This window comes from Atractosteus spatula, chromosome 18 (genome assembly GCF_055471065.1).
Source record: "Atractosteus spatula isolate fAtrSpa1 chromosome 18, fAtrSpa1.hap1, whole genome shotgun sequence".
In the NCBI taxonomy this organism is placed as follows: domain Eukaryota; kingdom Metazoa; phylum Chordata; class Actinopteri; order Semionotiformes; family Lepisosteidae; genus Atractosteus; species Atractosteus spatula.
In genome coordinates, this window is record NC_142723.1 from 5,837,617 (window position 1) to 5,855,492 (window position 17,876).

The 17,876-nt window shown below is 48.8% G+C and overlaps 2 protein-coding genes across 2 annotated transcripts; both read right to left on the bottom strand.

Moving 5' to 3' along the window:
- Positions 1-655: 655 nt before the first annotated feature.
- On the bottom strand, positions 656-7,732 carry plk1 (polo-like kinase 1 (Drosophila)). Its single transcript, XM_088936532.1, has 11 exons — positions 6,982-7,732; positions 5,809-5,977; positions 4,775-4,919; positions 4,466-4,559; positions 4,106-4,325; positions 3,437-3,491; positions 3,106-3,206; positions 2,782-2,859; positions 2,368-2,522; positions 1,834-2,016; positions 656-1,345 (listed from the first exon to the last, which is right to left on the bottom strand). The coding sequence occupies exons 1-11, from the start codon at positions 7,348-7,350 to the stop codon at positions 1,127-1,129; spliced, it is 1,788 nt and encodes a 595-aa protein (XP_088792658.1). The 5' UTR covers positions 7,351-7,732; the 3' UTR covers positions 656-1,126.
- A 7,805-nt stretch (positions 7,733-15,537) lies between these two features.
- rasd3 (RASD family member 3) lies at positions 15,538-17,055 on the bottom strand. Its single transcript, XM_088936858.1, has one exon. The coding sequence runs from the start codon at positions 16,768-16,770 to the stop codon at positions 16,135-16,137; it is 636 nt and encodes a 211-aa protein (XP_088792984.1). The 5' UTR covers positions 16,771-17,055; the 3' UTR covers positions 15,538-16,134.
- Positions 17,056-17,876: the final 821 nt, after the last annotated feature.

The window sequence follows — 17,876 nt, forward strand, 5'->3', positions numbered from 1 at the left end:
AGGGGACAACCAGGAAGTACAGACAGGCTCCTGACCCACCCACCTCCAAGCCACTCCCCTTTTAATTCATGATGGGCAGCACCACTATCTTGCAATTGGCCGGGAGGCCTGCCAGTGCTAAGCCAATCACAGCTAGCAATGTGAACCAGGTTCCAACACACGACTGTAGAGCCATTAAACCACTTGGGAGCCTTTTAGCTCTGCTTTAACCTTGATGGGGATGGTTTGTGCACCAATGAGTCTCATGATACCCCACCATTAATGTGCCACAGGTAACAGGTAGTTTTCAATTCTGTAGGTAACATTTGTACTTTACAAAGCTCCACAGAGGGGGGGCTTTGGAATATAAACCTTTAGCATGTAGTGCAATCCTTTCATGGTGGGAAGTATTTTCCAAATGGAATAACCTTACAAGCCCTGAGACTTTACTACTCAATTTTAAAAGCCATCGACCGACTGATAAATAAACTGGTCTCCCAGCAGTCTCTAGGCAAAAGGGATGAGCACTGGAGAGTAACTCACAGGAGTAATGCTCAGCCTACAACTTGCAGGCATGACTGAGGCACCCCAGCTCGAAGATGAAGACTTACAAGACAAAGTTTAGCTGGAGGCTAAACCAAGAAATATTTTCAGTAAGCAACCACCAATTAAAGAGTTTTGTAAAGAATCTTTATTTACTTGATATATAGCAAAAGACGATAAAGTTGTAAACATACCATAGTATCACGTTCACAGAACTGTTTTATACAGCGGAGATTTGTACAAGAGGACAAACATCTAAAAACACATAAGACTCCCGAGTAAAAGACTGAACAGACATCCAAATGGCGTACATAATATTATATCCTCTAGGACTTGATTAACAGCAGGTGTGTTACTGCTTGAACTTGTTGAACCCTGGAACCATTAATAAAATGTGCATTCACCTATACAAAATTCTGTGTTGCAATAAAAACTTAAATCCATCCTTTTGTCATGGCAAAAGGAGAGGGGGGGGGGGGGGATGCAGTCGTGAAAAATAGAACCCTTTGGCCAACAGTAGTCTTGCAGACCTCTGGAGAAGTCTTTAATAAAATACCGGGGGGTGGGTTTATTTACAGGGTGGGTGCAGGGCTGGGGGTAGACCTCAGGCCCGCTCTGGGGGGGCGGCGGGTTTCCGCAGGCCGGAGGACTTGCAGGCCAGCAGTTTCTCCACCATGGTGCGGGCGTAGCGCAGCCGGCTGGCCAGCTCCCTGCAGCAGCCGTGCTCCTCGATCAGACTGAGCTTGTACGTGCGGAACTCCCTTTTCTCATCGATGTACGTCACCGCCCCCATCAGCGGGCACAGGATCAGCTTGGTGTGGTCCTACAGGACACAGAGACGAGGTGCATGAGGTAACTTCTTCCCACACAGCATCTCCCCAAAGTGCTGAGGAGAGGTTCCAGAAAGCATTTGTCCCAGAGCAAGGCCTAAACTCCGGGGGCAACATCGGAATCTTACAACTGTTCCTTGGGAAAAGGTTCAACTAACTAGTCCTGCTTCTCTACTTGCAGATGATGCACATTTACACCAGAAAGTCTTAAACTTAAAGACCAGAAAGCCAACTGGGTGATCATGTAGAGCTAATTTAACAGATTGGATTTAAGAATTGGAGATCGCAAGTCAATGTGGAAATGACTGGTTGGACAGACTATTCTCTCTACCTTTCATAAACTAAAATGCAACCTGAATAACCTTCCAAGTTTGTCTTCTAGCTAAGAACCATTGTGTTAAGATCCCAGGGGCCCGGTGCTGCAGTTTCAAGCATTTGCCTGGCCTGCTCAGTGCTCAGCCTGGGCTCACAGCGCCCTCACCTGGAAGAAGTTGACCTGGACCGTGCCGTTGCTGAGGTGCAGCACGATGGCGCTCTTGGTGCGGAACCAGTGGCGCAGGAAAGGCAGGCGCGCCAGCTCGTCGCCGTCCCGCGGCGTGATGTTTGCGCCAGCCTTCAGGAGGTGCTCGCTCATGTAGTTCCGGAAGTACTTCAGAAGGGTGATCTGCAGGAGACGGGACAGGTCGGTCAGCCTCACATTTAACCCCGCTAAAGAGCAGTCTTCAAAAGAAGAAGAAAGCTCCCAGATGAGAGAACACCTGAGCTTGTTTTTAGATGTATGAAAAATGAACTTCTTTGAATTAACTTGGCAAGACCCAAACAGACAGTCATTTGTAATTTGCTTCTAGGTAGATACCATTTACTGCTTTCTTAAATGCTAAAGTGTAAAACCTCTCGCTATTCCTGTACCTGAGATTCAAAATCCAAAAAGCAGTTACTCTGGCTGGTTGCAGCACGTGCCTAAATTGGTTTCGAGAGGCAGGTATCCTCCCTGAGCTCTCGGGGCTGGACTGACCTTCTTAGTGAGCATGGCGGGATAGGAGCGCACACTGAGGTAGGATTCAGAGTTGTTTCTCTCGATGTACTGCAGGCTGTCGCCATCGTTGTACATGATGAGCCGCGTCGAGTCGTTGAACAGCACGCCCACGCTGTTATCGCACAGCTGGTAGCCTGAGGGCAGAAGGGGCACAGTCAGAGAGGCACAGAAGAACAGGCAACTGCATAAGGAGCAGGGATATGCTGTGAAGGTCATGAGAAACAGGAAACCCCAGCAGAGCCTGGGAGTAAAATTAAGAAACCTGCTTATATCCAGCTGACTTTTCAACTACATGAAAGGAAATAATGGAGTTGGTACACAGCATCCTGCTACTTTAAGAGGGAGTTCAGGCTATAAGTCAGCTGCCTACCAAGACAGTAGAGCCCCACTCACCCAGACCGTATTTGTCAGAGTAGTCCACCCACTTGCTAATCCAAAAGATGGGGATACAGGCAGGGTCCTCTGCTTCCTCTGGGGATAAGAAGCACAGGCTCCGTCATATCCTGGTTCACAGATGCTTTTGAAGGCACACAAATGGTCTGCACACCAGGACCGATTAAAAATCTAGCTAGGTGATCAGAAAGGATGATTCTCACACAGCACAGTTTCTTTCACACCGGAAATCATTTACAGCAGTACAGCCCAGTGTTCAGCAAACCAGGAAGACACAAACTCTCCGACTCGGGCATCATTGCACCTCTCTCCTGCAGCTCTCACCTTGGCGGATTAGGACCCTGTCCGAAGGCTTGGCTGCATTGACCAGGGAAAGCTGCTCCAGGAGTTCATTTAGGTAGCAATCGGGAGACTCCAGTCCCTCCCTGGAAGGGAACACAGGCGTGAATAGGGATGAACCGGTCCATTAGTACGTCAGCTAGCAAGTGTCAATAAAGCAGGTTTACTAAAGATTCACACCAGGAGAGGTGACCAGTGAATTAAACTGGCTTTCAGGCAACCATTTATAGAGGCAGAACAGTACCCAGTCCACACCCTTCTCCGTCCTGGACAAGGAAACTAAAAACAACCACAGGCACGGAGGAAAACCACTCACTGGGGCTCCTCCTTCTGCTCCAGCTTGCCCAGCTTGTCCGCAGGACTCTCAGGCCCTACAGCAGGTGGGGAAAAAGGGGGGGAGGATTGTCAAGACACTGGACACTTACTCAAGACCTTGAACAAAAGGAAAGATGGCAAACCTTCCCTCTCAAAGGAAGAGGACATGCATTTACTAAAGTCAAACATGTTTTGAAAAATTTCACCCATTATTCTTTCACTAGGAATAACACCCAAGAATGAAGTGTACTGAAAGGATCTGGGCATGTTTAGCCAAAATTTGAGGAGGAGGCTGGGACCCCGAGGGGCAACTGCAGAGGTTGAGATGGGGCAGAGGTGGGGTGCAGGGAGAGAATGGGATCACGTACAGTATTTATAGTTTTAGGAGAGCAGATGTCAGGAGTGATGGTGAATTATCGGACAGCCGAGCCTGAACTTGGTTGCCATCCCTCCCAACTCCATAAAGCAGAAAGTTTTTCGATAGATCTTGCTCAGGACGCTCAGATGAAATGGAAAATAGACCAGTGTGCAACAATTTTACCCAAATCGAACACGGGCGAGGGGAAACTTCTGGCAGGCCAGACTAGTGGGGTTTAAAGCAGCACAACCTCGCAGCCAGCAATCCGAAGAGGACAGGAGCGCCCAGCGCCAGGGCCCGCGCGGCTCGTACCTTTGTTGAGCGCAGTGAGGGGTTTCCGCAGGCTGGCCTCCAGGGAGCTGGGGGCGATGGAGAAGCGCGGCGCCACCGTGAGGCAGGTGGTGGGCAGGCGCAGGGGGGTGTAGCCCGAGGTGAAGAACTCGTCCGCCAGCAGCTCGCCGATGGAGGGGCGGCCCGTGGGATCCGCGTGCAGCATCCTCCTGATGAGGGCGGCCGCCATGGGGTTGATGTGCTACAGGGTGGGGGCAAGACCGGAGGTGAGATAGACGAAAGACACCGGAGGCACCTCAGCTTCCCTCGATTCTCGCTGTTCAAGCCAGAGACACTAGGTGGCGCCAGAGAGCAAGAGGGAACAGCGGCCCGGCCGCTCACCCGTGGGACGGTGTATTCGTTCTTCTTGATGCGGATGTACGTCTCCTTCAGGCAGGAGGTCTCGAAGGGCGGCTTCCCCACCAGCAGCGTGTAGCTGGACAGAGGGAGGGGGGGGGGGGGGGACAGGTTCATCAGTCAGCGAGGTGCGCTAACGAACAGCGTGCAGATCACTCTGCCAGACAGCACAGCCGGCGGTAGTCAAGACGGTCAGTCCAGTCCAAAACCACACCGGAGAACACAAGCATTCTAGCTGACACACGCTCAATAACTCCCCCCGCCCCCCAGGCCCCCCCCAACTCCAGTGCTTACAGGATGCAGCCCAGCGACCAGATGTCCACCTCAAAGCTGTGGCCCTTCTTGCACAGCACCTCGGGGGCGATGTAGTTCGGCGTGCCGCACAGAGTCTTCTTTCGCTCGCCGTCGTACTCGATCTTCGTGGCCAGGCCAAAATCGCCTGCAGGGGGGGGGGGAAAAAAAAACAGGCAGGCATGGACTCGGGGAGCCAGGATGCAGAGCTGACGCCTAGAGCATGAGGAACACACAGCGGTGGAGGCAGTGATGTAATTTGACCAGTCTGCCCAATGCGAGCAGTTCATCTCCGCTGCAACAGGAAGGAAAGTACGTTTTTGAGGGTTTGCCAGTTTCTTTGCTCAGGATTTCAACTATCAGCAACTAAGGTTGCTGCTGGAAGAGGCGTTAGTGGGGCCAGTTAGTGGTCTGTGTGGGTCCTAATGCCCCAGTATAGTGACGGGGACACTATACTGTAAACAGGCGCCGTCCTTCGGATGAGACGTAAAACTGAGGTCCTGACTCTCTGTGGTCATTAAAAGTCCCAGGGTGTTTCTCGAAAAGAGTAGGGGTGTAACCCCGGCGTCCTGGCCAAATTTCCCCATTAGCCCTTATCAATCATGGCCTCCTAATTAATTCCCCTCTATGAACTGGCTTCATTACTCTGCTCCCCTCCCCACTGATAGCTGGTGTGTGGTGAGCGTTCTGGCGCACTATGGCTGCCGTCGCATCATCCAGGTGGGGCTGCACACTGGTGGAGGTGGAGGGGAGTTCCCATTACCTGTAAAGTGGATTGTCCAGAAAAGCATTATGCAAGTCTGAGGAATTATTCCTTTCCATCAAATGAATGTCAGCTGACAATTTTCTAACATCACAGCTCCAAAACCCAAAGGGATCCCCCAAAAACCCCTACCTCTGGACTGGAGACCCCAGTCCACAGCACTGCCCACCCCTCACTGGTGTCTGGACACGAGTCCAGATCTTTATGAAACAGAACCCCTGGCTTGTCTCTGCAGGGACGAGAACAGTTTTCTGAGCAGGCCCAGCTGCATTACCTATCTTGACCTCCATCTCGTCGTTCAGGAACAGGTTCCCCAGCTTGAGATCTCTGTGGATCACTCTGTTGTTGTGGAGGTACTGGCACCCCACAATAGTCTGCCTCATGTAATACCGGGCCTCCGGCTCAGTCACTGCCTTCCTCCTCTTGTGCAGCTCCAGCAGAGACTGGAGGGGTGGGGGGGGGGGGAAAAAAATGTTCAAAGACCTCAATGAAAGAAATGCAATTAGGTTAAAAGCACAGACTCTGCAAAAACGTGTCAGAAGGGAAGTTTTACAACTCGAACAGGAGAAATGGGGGAGATTATGGGATGCAATACTTAAGTCCAAAAGCAAACCAACCCTATCAAGTTGTAAGTAGTTCAGGTGGGTCGCTGCGTCAGCATGCATAGGAACAAAAGGTTTATTCCGTGCTGAAAAGAGAAGAAAGGAAGCAACGTTTCGGATGTGGAGCCTTCTGTGAGGAAGGCGCCACACCCGAAATGTTGCGTTTCCTTTCTTCTCTTTTCAGCACGGAATAAACCTATTGTTCCTATTAAGTTGTAAGACGCCTCCAAAAAAACTTGATCTTTACGCAGCGAGGGAAAGTAATCACTGCACTCATTCCCCAACAGTTTGGATACAAGGGTAGCCAAAAGGTGCACATTTAGAGGCTGTTGACGCGACGGTGTCAGGAGGAGGGGGGGGGGGGGTTCCCTTTGACACGCTGGAATAGCTCGGGCAGGAGCCACACTCCATAGAAACAGGAACTGCAGGAGGCGCTCGGAGCGCCATGGCAATGCGAGTCCAGGCAAGCGCACGGCTGGGGGAGGCTGCACAACACCCGACCCGAGGAAAAAAAAGGCTGGCGTACGCGCAATCGGGCTCCATTTGCAGAATTTGGGGTTGCAGCACTGAGGGAGTGCGCCCCGCCGCCCACACACGCACACTTAAAACCACCCATCTCCGGGTAACCGGTTTTTTTAGAGTGTTACCAAAATAGGACACCGAGCATTTTTTTTAGCTTTTTCCTCGAAATATGTAACTATTAAAACAGCAGGTGAACAACTCGCCACTATCATCGTCCTCATCATTCGGTTAACAACTCGCCACCCATCGTTTCGGTTATAGAAATGCCGGATTGTCCTCTCCTCCACCCGGGCTCGGCCCGACCTGACAGTTACAGTACTCACCCGTCTCCGGCAGATCTCCAGGACCACGTACACGAAGTCTTCGTCCTCGAAAAAGCCGTGAAACCCGACGACGTGGACATTATTTAGGCTCTTGTGGATCGTGATTTCCATGGACATTTTCTCTTTCTGATGCGGCTTGAGCAACATGGACTTGGGGACGACCTTCCCAGCGAAGACCTCCTTGGTGTCCATATCTGTGATTTCGTAGCACTTCGCGAACCCCCCCTTCCCCAGAAACCGGCCCCGGAGGTACCTCTTCTTGGTCCGGGTGTCCACCAAAATATCGGGGACCTCCTTTAGCGGGGCCGACTTGGGGTCAACCTGCACAGACGGCTTCATCGCCTTCGCTGCTACGGCGGCGGCGTTCATTTCTAAAGTTAAACGTTTGAATATATAAATGGAACCTCAGCTTTCTGTACAGAACCTATCGAGACGTGTATTTATATCGATTTTTCTTTAAAAGAAGGCAGATCCAAAACTACACACAAACGGACACAGGCCACGTCTTACAGCTACTACCGTGCCCACTTTCTCCGAGCCGCATAGAAATTCAAATCAAAACTTTTCCCCGCAGAAGACAATCGTCTCGATGTAGCCTCATACGGAAAGGCTTCTCTAACTCAACCCCGAGACGCTTTAATGTTAATTAAAAAATGTGCAAAAAGCGCTGTGTATTTTGTTTTTCAGCCAGTCCTAACCCCCTCCAACGCCCGTCTCTACCAGCCCCCTCTGTGTCCTTCTCTGGCAATACAGTCCTTGTGGACTCGACAGCATTTCAAATCCAGCTCCGTTCGTTAAAAGCGACGGCGCCGCCCGTGATTGGTCCGCAGGATTTGAAATCCAGCCTGCCCGCCGCAGGGCAGCATGGGAGCGCCCAAGTTTAAATGCCCCCTGAGCTTTTGAACCAGCTTTATTGACAGCCCCCGGGCGAGACACACAACAGCAGGAGGGCACGCTGCTTTCTCCCTGGTTACACAAAAACGCCAGACGCAGTCTTGTTGTTATTGTTGTTTTTGAGCATGGAAATACTGGTTTTGCCGAAATCACCAGTATTGGTTTCAAATCTGACAGGATTGTAAGTATATTCTAGTGACTCTGGTCTAATGTTTTAATTTATTTTTTTTCATAGGCTTGTCTTATACAGCTTCTGTAACCAGGTATCTAGTAATGGGTAATTGTTGATATAAAGAATTTTTCTTTATATGTACCTGTTCTTCTATGAGGATCAAAATGATCGATAAGTGAATTCCATCCTCACGCCCACCACACAAATACTGTACCATTAAGCATTTTCCTGTATCCGTATTCCGCTGTGGAGTGTTAAAAATGAATTTTTAATCAATTAAATGCCATTTATTTTTTTACCCTTTACAGTGCGCTGTATACACTAACTCGGAATTTCTTTTTAAAAAATATTGCGCCTCCCAGTTCCTGGTATGTTTTATCCCATTTTAATCGGCACACTTAAAAATCTGTGTTTTGTCGGGCTGCTATGTGGCAGTTACTTGAAAAACAACGACCACTGGGGTTTATTGGGAGGAAAAAACCATTAGGAAGCACGTAGTTTTGGGTAAGCTATTAACTGGATTACAGTATGAATGCCAAAAGGACATTAGTCACTGAAGTACAATAAAACTGAGTCACATGAAAGTGACACCGATTTTCCTCGCACCTTGGGTTGTTTGAAAGAGTATTTTCAGGACAACACTCCCTCTAATCGGTCGCAAGTTACTTAGTTTGAGCATAACAACAATCTTCTCCTGTCCCGGAAAATTCTTCCATTTCCTCAGAGCTCCGTTGGGGAAGCGAAATCCTGTCTGCCTAAGGATATATTTTCTCTCAATTTATACATATATGATTATAAAAGTTATCATTAACGGTACTGTAGTTAAATCGCCCGTCGTGGCAGAGGGAAGGAAGTTTATTATTCGGGACGCGAATTAGCCTTTCAATTCAAAAACAAAGTCCTTAATTTAAAAAAAAAAACCTACCGAGTCCGTGTGTTGCCGTGTGCTGTGTGAAAACTGTTGATTATCGAGGTGAATTAAAATAAATATTTCTATAAAAGGTATCAAATACAAACCGAGCGCCTTACAGGAACGTATCTAACACATTGTATTTGTGACATCCAATGATATATGAGAAGAAAAAAAACAATTTAAAAAGAACAGAAGGGATTTGCGTTACTTATGGTATTGGACCACTCTGGCCACTAGAGGGCGGTGGCAGGCGGGTTACGGCTCTGTGTCCCAAGTGCTCCAAAGACGCTGAGTGCCTGGAAAAGTTAAAGTTTAAGAACGTTTTGGCAAGTCCTTTCACCCGGTCGCAGATAATCGCCGAAAGTGGTTACATCCAGAAAAAAAAAAGTGTTTTTTTTACTACGGTATGTTTTTGTAATTCAAGGCCACATTGATCACCTAGTTATATCGCTCCATTCAATTTAGCTACATCACCCTTCAGTTCACCACTGGCAGCCCACTGGAGCTCAGCAGGTGTGAGCCTGGTCAGTACCTGGATGGGAGATCTTCTGGGAAAAACTAAGGTTGCTGCTGGAAGAGGTGTTAGTGGGGCCAGCAGGGGGCGCTGACCCTGTAGTCATTTGGATCCAAATGCCCCAGTATAGTAATGGGGGCCCTGTTTTTAAAAATCTGACCCTCTGTGGTCACAGTATTTCTCAAAAAGAGTAGGGATGTCCTGGCTTTGATCATTCATGACCTTCCCCAGCTATGAATTAGCTTCATCTCTATGTGCTCTGCACTGATAACTGATGTACTGTGCATTAAATATCACTCAAGTTTTAGGGCTATGCTGAGATATTGAGGGCTTTACAACAAGGGGTGTCCAAATAAAGGGGTTTATGGAAATATGCCTATCTGAAAGCATCATGCACTGTCAGAAAGGATCGGGAGGTATAAGAGGTTACTAACAATAGGAGACCATTTAATCCACTTTGCACGTATTAGATAATATGCAGATCTTTTCCAGGATTTTCACAAGAGAAACATGGGTATGGGCTTCATCAATATGGCAGGCAAGGCAGTCTGTTCCACAACCCCTTTGCGTAAATATGTACCTTCTTTTCTGAGTTTTGAATGCTGTTCCCTATAGTTTCCATTTCTTTTGTTGTCAGTCCTTTTAAGACTGCCTGCTTCAACCTTAGCTTCCAGCCCGCTGCTATACAGTCCTTGACTCTTTCCCCTCAGCTATTTAGCCACCTGTGAACATCTCTTTTACAATTCAGTTTGCTGCATGTTTACGTATTATGTGATTGTGTTTTGCTTGTCTCTGAATTTCAACTTGTATTTGTTAATATTGTATGTTGTTTGTCAGCGTAATCAGTGTTCTCTTGCTGTACCAAAAGCAAACTCCACCAAATATTGTTGTGTGGCAATACCAAATAATTATTAACTAATAGTTAAATAATAATTATTGATTACTTAATTTTAGGCGATCCATTTTTAAGTATTCAAATATATTATTACAGTCCAAACAATGCTTGATAGGAAAAATATTACACAGGAACAATACAAAGTTAATAGTGCACTGCAAGACTTTTCCACAACGTTCTTGCATTTACTGCTGTATATATTACTATTACTTTACTTTCATATGATTGGTAAGGAAAGCAAAGTTTATTTTTTAAACACCTTTGATTATTTTTAAGAATGCGGGCACCGTTATCAGTAGATATAATACACATGGGCTGGAACCATTCTGGCTATTAATTAACTATAACATGTTCAAATAAATAAGAATAAACAATGGAAGCTATTAACAGACTCTCGGCTTCACCCCGTCAAATCCTCCTGGCACAGTGTGCAGTGCGTAGGAGGCAGCGTCTGTCAGATTCCGACCGGATGTTTTTGTGCTTCTCAAGACTCTTTGGATCATTTGCTTATGATTTAACCTCCTAAATGGTCTATTCATTCCCAGTTCGGGAGGATCAATATATACACATGTCTGTTCAGCACAGGGGGATATCTTGTGTGTGCAGATTTGAATATCAAAAGGCCACAGTACTTTGGCTCCAAACACGAGACAATAGGCAGGGCTTGCAGAAGATGGGATTCATGTGGGTCTTGATAAGAGCACGGGTAACAGAAATAGATTTTTTAAATATACACTGTTTACATCGTGCGGAGAGAAAGAGAGTGTACCTTAAAGATAGATGAGAGGGACAGGAATAGGGGGAAAAAAAACATCAGCAATCCAGATTGGCCTCCAGCGTGTTCCTGACCTGCACTGCGGTTCTCATTAAGACAGCTGCAGTCGCTCAGCTCAGCTCGCCTGTCCTCAACCTGAGCCTCTGTGCTCACAGGCACCAAGGCTGGATCAGGTGAGGGCACAGCAGTGTGTCGGTTTCTACACAGCGGAAAGGGGGTTTTGTGAGTCAAAAATTAATTGATAAACTCTCGGTGATGCAAGAGTTGGACTGTCCTCTTGCAGAAACCAGACCCCTGGGTGTGTACAGTACTCGCCAATGGTGCCAGCTGCACAGCAGGTCCTTGTCCTCTCTCCTAGCTTGCTGTGCCTCTTCATGCCCCACCTGCCCATGTTTCAGCTTTAAGAGTCTACAATTCATCCCTGCATTTCTTTCACTTCTGCACCTTTTGTGGCTTTACCCCCTGTATTGTGCTTCCTTATTGCCTTTCTCTTTATTCTGTATCACTCTGCATGTTGGGTTTTTTAGTCCAGCAATTGTCTGGTATTCACATCATCTTGGATAAGTGCATCAGCTAAAAAAATAATGCAAGATATGTGATACAGCCCTACAATCCGTGTGAAGACCAAATCAGGGGAGATGATAATGGACAGAGACTGGCCTTTCAGTTATCAGATTGGAGCCCTCAGGTTTCCCTGATTGCGAGGAGAGAAGAGGTGTCCATTGTCTGTAAATACATCCACTCCGGTTTCCTAGCATGTTCCCAGAATGCTGTCGTGGGAAGGTCAACTCTTTCAGTGCCACACTGTCTAATCAGCTTTCTGAGCGGACTCAGTGCACACGTGAGGCTTTTGTCGAAGACATAAAAAGGCAGTGCTCTCACGTGTAGACTGCAGCAGCCAGCTACTGCAAATTCCAAGGCCCTGCCCAGCTCAGGGTGGGAGAGTTACTGAGTAGAGAGGAGTGGGAAGAAGTGTTAGAGCCGATCCCTCGGTCCTAGGCTCGTCCCCACTCTTTTGGCCTTCTCAGGTAACAGCATTTGCACTTCATTTAAAACCGTGTGTGTCAATGTAACTCTGTTTTGATCCCCGGAGCCAGTTGTTCAACAGCTGCCACCTTACGAGCTGCGGAGAGGACAAATAAAAACAGATGGAAACACAAACACGGGCTGAATCACCCGCTCGCCCTGCTTGATCGCGTTGGGTCCCGTTCTAAACCTCGTGTTTTCGTTCTGCTGGCCGTGCTGTGGTGCCGCCTTGCTCCCAGTTCTACGCCTGCTTTGTGTTTCTGGATGAAGGCGCCCCAGCTGCAGATCTCCTCTGGCATGTGAGCGGGAGAGGCAGCAGCGCGATGGCGCCGCTGTCACAGCGGATACAGAAAGGATACAGGCCGTGGGGGGGGAAAGCATCGCTCAGCAGAGGGGGGGGGGAGAGCTGGCTGTGGCCAAGATGCAAACAGGATTGTGGTTTGCACTTCTGGGGTTTACAGAGACAGAGAAACAGGAGTCTGAGAGGGCCGTTGGCAGGCAAGCTGACGAGAGAGGGCCTCATTGCCTGTGTTTGTGTTTATCTCCAGCGTTGGAGTGGTCACGGAGCACTTGAGCTCGTGAGTCCTTCCTTCCTCTCCATTCGCAGACCTTTGATTTCCCTTGGTCCCCTCATTGTCTTCTGGTTGTCCCAAACAACATGACCATCCTGGAGTGCATTGAGTGTTCCATTTTCTGCTTCCAAGGAACACCTCACCCTGGGGGGAAAACCGGGAAAGGGGGGGGACAACTTAGGGATCCGAGCAATGTTTTCCCTCTGGGTGCATACAAATGCATGCACCCATTATGAAAAGGCATGGGTGCTGTGTATTCAGAAACCGGTACAGTGCAAAAGGAAATCTATAACTGGGAAATGTGTAGGTAGTGTGACAGGTAGGGAGTAAGTGTGTGTGGGAAGGGGGGGCTATAATTAGTTCACATCTTGAATGCATCTCAGGCCTCTTTGTGGGACCAGGCATTGTGACATCACAGCAGTCCCACTAATGAGCACTGGAGTGCAGTGAGGAGGCAGGGGGATATCAATATCCAGGACTGTAAAGAGAGAGTGAACATGCGAGCTGCTCACTAGCTTCCTTTGCCCTTTTATAACCCTTCTGTGTATGAAGTGGTTGGTTTTGGCCTCTTTCCAAGTGGACCAGGAGAGAAGCAGAGCTCTGGGCATTAGGGTTACTGCAGACTGCTCACCTTGGTGGAAAAGTTCTGAACTTTTCGATGCATTTCTGTGACAACAGGTTGCCCTGTGGCTGCAGATGAATCCTGCAGGAAACCCGTTCTTGTCACTGAATTGGTCAATGTAGCCTCAGAGAACAGCTTTCTCCTTTTTGTTCTCCCAGAAGGTGGTCTGGAGGGGTTGTGCTGACATGGCTTCATCCCTGCTATGTAGAGAGTGCCTGCTGTACAGAGTTTCAATCACGCTGTTGTACTGTTCAATTCCAGTTGTAGAGCCAGTAATTGCCCAGTTTGTTCATGAAGTCACAATCCTACAATCCCTCCCGTTGCAGGTGCAGCCTGTGGATATGGAGAAAGGTTTGGTTGCTCAGACGTGAGACGGGCACTCTGGGCCAAATTCCCCCTGATAGCAGCATGAGAGATTATATGGCTTCTGATGCACAGTGGTGTTTCTATCTAAACTACGACAGTGATCAAAAGGTGACGTCCATGAATAATTCTTGAACTTGTACCTTTGTTTTACTGAAGAAATGAAACTCTTAAAATGCGCCTGTGCCTTAACTTTTAACCCTACTCTCCCTGTCACATGTGCTTGTGTTACTGCAGGACTGAGAGGTCCTGACCCGGACCACAAGCAGGAAGAGAGACGGGCTCTCGTCAGCTCCTACGGCTCAGATGGTACCAACCACGTCACCGAGTCTAGATAAACCCATCTGGAGGTGAAGACCCACCTGGAATGAGGAGTGCAGGACCCCTGTGAAACACCAAGTCTGAACACAGAAGGTAAAGAACATGTGAATGACACTTCCATTAAAGTGACAGAATTTTGAGGCACTTTCTGTAAAAATGAATGCATTACAAAACTCCTGAAGACAGTGTATTCTGGCCCTGCAAGAATGGAAGGGCTGGGGAGTTATATTTTCTGTTGTTCACAGGGCACCCAGGCACATGGGCTTACTGAGCAAACACTTTTGTGTATATTTGACTGTGCTGGACCACGTGGATTCTGTTTATAGCACCACATATCACACATGTTTTTATTGGGTTAGGACAGATTGTGGATCATGAGGATCCTGTCCAACCGAGCTGCAAACAGTCCGGAAGCTGTGAGGAGAGCGGGGCAATGTGTACAACCGAAAGCAGTTATTGTGTAATGGGGGGCTGGTATCTAATCCAGTGCCCATGCCAGGGCAGTAGGCCAGGGCATGCCAGCTCCTAGCCCTAGCTCCTGTCCTGACACCGTGTTGATATGGAAACTTTTTTTTTTTAGTCTGGCGTACATCAAAGTCCAACAGGAGGATGTAAATGATCATTAGACGTGTTTGCATTGTGGCTCATCTTTAATTGAATTTTTTTTTGTCAGAGGTATGAGTAATGCACAGGTCACCTCTCAGTTGACCCGCATGGTGGCAAAGCAGTTATGAGATGCAATACTTATTGGGCGATGGCTGCAGAGCCCAGGGCTCGCCTCTGTATCAGGATCTGCAGAGCAATAGGAGAACCCGTACTCGGGACTGAGGCAGAGCGTCTCACTTTTACAGTATTACTGCACAAACTGACAGGGTGCCTGTGCGTTTAGAAGGCGTAAACAGACAGTATTGTGTTCGTGGGCATTGCTATCCCAAGAGTCAGGGATCTTCTTGGGCACACTTGGTATCATCCTGTACTACACCTAACTCTTAATGAATTATGAATAGGGGTTAATCAAAAACAAATTCTCGTGTACAGTGAGAGCTTTCTGAGTGAGGTGCATTACTTTAAGGATGCAACAGCTGGGTATCTGAGCACACCACCCTCTGATCTGAAGAGCCCTTACCACTTCTCCAAACTGATCCCTCTGCCCAGGCAAGCACTGAGACCCCGATGCTGGTGTGGGTAGCCCTGAAATCGTACCACCCACTGTCTCTGTGCAAAATGATGAGTTTGTATAAGAACTGATGAGAACTGTGCACATGCCCGCATTACACCCCCGTACAGGCCTAGGGCAATGTAAGTGAATCTGATGACTTTCATTTGAAGAGTCATTATGTGGCTTGAATATGGGCATGTGATTTAGTTGTTTGCACACCTGTGAGATTTACTTGACTTAAAAAGAGACCAGAGGAATGTATTGCAGAGGCAGTGTCCCAGTCCCTACGTGAACAGATTATTTGAATGACAGGAGAAGAAACAACACCAGTTGAATTCAATAGTATTTATTGGACATGGTACACTGTATTCGAATGCCATGTTCGCTTTCCTGCAGCCCTCTCCCCCACAATTCCTTACAGGGCTCCCTCTATTCAATTAAAACCGCCCCCCGTCCCCCCCCAAAATGTCCCTTTCAACATTGCAATACTTTGCATAAATTTATACATAAAGTCACCATAAATCTCCGTCAAGAGGTTCTGAAAACCTCCAGCGTGGAGTTAAAATAACAGAGTAGAAATACAAAACAGCACAGTACTTATTTATTTTCCTCCCACCGACTAAAGTTGCGAATGAGACGTCTCTAGGACGGCTCGGTGTCCTCCCCTCTGTCAGTGCTGCTCAGACCAGCTCACTGACGGGCTTGACCGCCGGGCTCTCTCTCAATCTCTCTCTCAGCCCCGTACCTGCGCTCGCACGGCGCCGTTTTCTCCGCGTCAGTCCGGAACCGGGCACTTTCACCCCCTCTCTCCAGAGTCGCACGGCCACCCGGGGCGGAAGCCTGGCACCGAAGGCTTACGGAAAATGAAGGCCGTTATTCGATTAGTACTATTTTTTTTTTTAAAAAAAAAAGAGCACCGCAGTTCGCTTAGGAAATGATGCAGCTGTTGGTCTTCTTCATGGGCGGTCGCTTGCGCGCCCCGGCGCTGTCCTTGGGGATGGTCTCCCTGCGCCGCCGCAGCGCCGGGCTCAGGCGGCTGGGCAGGTTCACCTGCTGCAGCAGCTCCTTGAAGACGCCCAGCACATTCTCGCTGCTCTTGGCCGAGGCCTCCAGGAAGGTGGCGTTCCAGTCCAGCTCCACGGTGGGCAGGATGTCCTCGGCGGGTACCTGGCGCTGGTTCTCCAGGTCCGCCTTGTTGCCCACCACGGCGATGGGGGTGAGCTTGTCCCCCTTGAGCTCCAGGATCTCCTCCCGCAGCCGCCGCACCTCGGCGAAGGAGTCCGGGTCCTCGATGGAGTAGACCAGGGCGAAGGCGTCCCCGTCGCGGATGCACAGCTTGCGCATGGCGGGGAAGGAGTAGCTGCCGCTGGTGTCCATGATCTCGATGCGGATTCTGGTGCCGTCGATGTCGTACTCGATGCTGTGCAGCTCCTCCACGGTGCGCTTGTGCTTGCTCTCGAACCGGTCCTGCAGGAAGCGCCGGATGAGCGCCGACTTGCCCACGCCGGCCGCCCCGAGGAACACCAGGCGGACCGTGGTCTTTTCCTTCACCGCCAGAGACATGGCCTGGAGCTGCTGGTTAAGTTGGGTGGCTGGTTTAATTACTGGTTTGCGGCTGGTCAGGAGACGATGCAGGGGAGCGACACAGAGCCGCCTTCGTCCTTCGGACCGGAGAGATCTCTTCTCGCCTGTGGAGAGCGGGAGAAGAGCCGATCAGTACGCCGTCTCGTTGAAGATTCTTGGTTTAAAAAAATCTACAACGACAACGCTCGTAAACTGGCAGCTTCGATAGGCTCTGACCCCCCCCCCCCAAAGCTCCTGTCCCAGCTCCTGAGATCAGATACCTGGTGTGTTGAGCGCCTGCAGCCGCAGGTATTTAACCACCGCCGAGCTGCCGCGTCAGCCCGGGCGGCGCCCAATGGCCAAGCCGGAGGCGTGTGTTTGACCAGGGGCTTGGCTGTCGGCGCAGGGGGGTTATCAAGTGTTTGCCAACTCTCCTATCCCGCCGATAAGAAGAGGCAGAGCGGAGTTTCGGCCGATGCCTCGATATGATTTCTTCGCAACCTTGACGGAGCGGGTCGCAAGAAGCGTTTGTTTGGATGTTTCGTCTTTTGCGCGAAACCGTCGTTGGTTTGTTTGTTTTGTGTGTGTGTGTGCCTTTGCTGAATTTCAATCAATTTTTCGATCTTTAATTCACTGTTTTGAAACCGTGAATATGAGAAGCCGTCCTTCCCATCTCGGGAATGTTTGCTGCTGCTCATAAAACCTGAGCATACAGTATTATAGTGCTTTGGTTATTTAAGTTTTTTTCAGTTTGTTTAAAATATTTTTTTTATTGATATACCTTTAAATTATCCACTCATTTGCTTAAGATACGGCATAAAAGCATTACAATAACAGTTCTGTTCTCTTTCCTCCACTAACCTCTGGGTTGTTATATTAGCTGTATTATCTCCCCGAGAGGATGTCCGTTTAAAAAGCGCTGTTCTTTTCCATTACTTGTCGCGTCATTATGTCTTGAACACCAGGGGGCGTAATCACACAGTTCAGTTTGGTCCAGTTAAACAGCTTCTCTCATCGCTCCGGAGATCTTATCGGTTTTATTCCGCCTTGACCTGGACGTTTCTCGAATATTTATTCCTTCAGTGGAACGCTCGATATTTCGATGT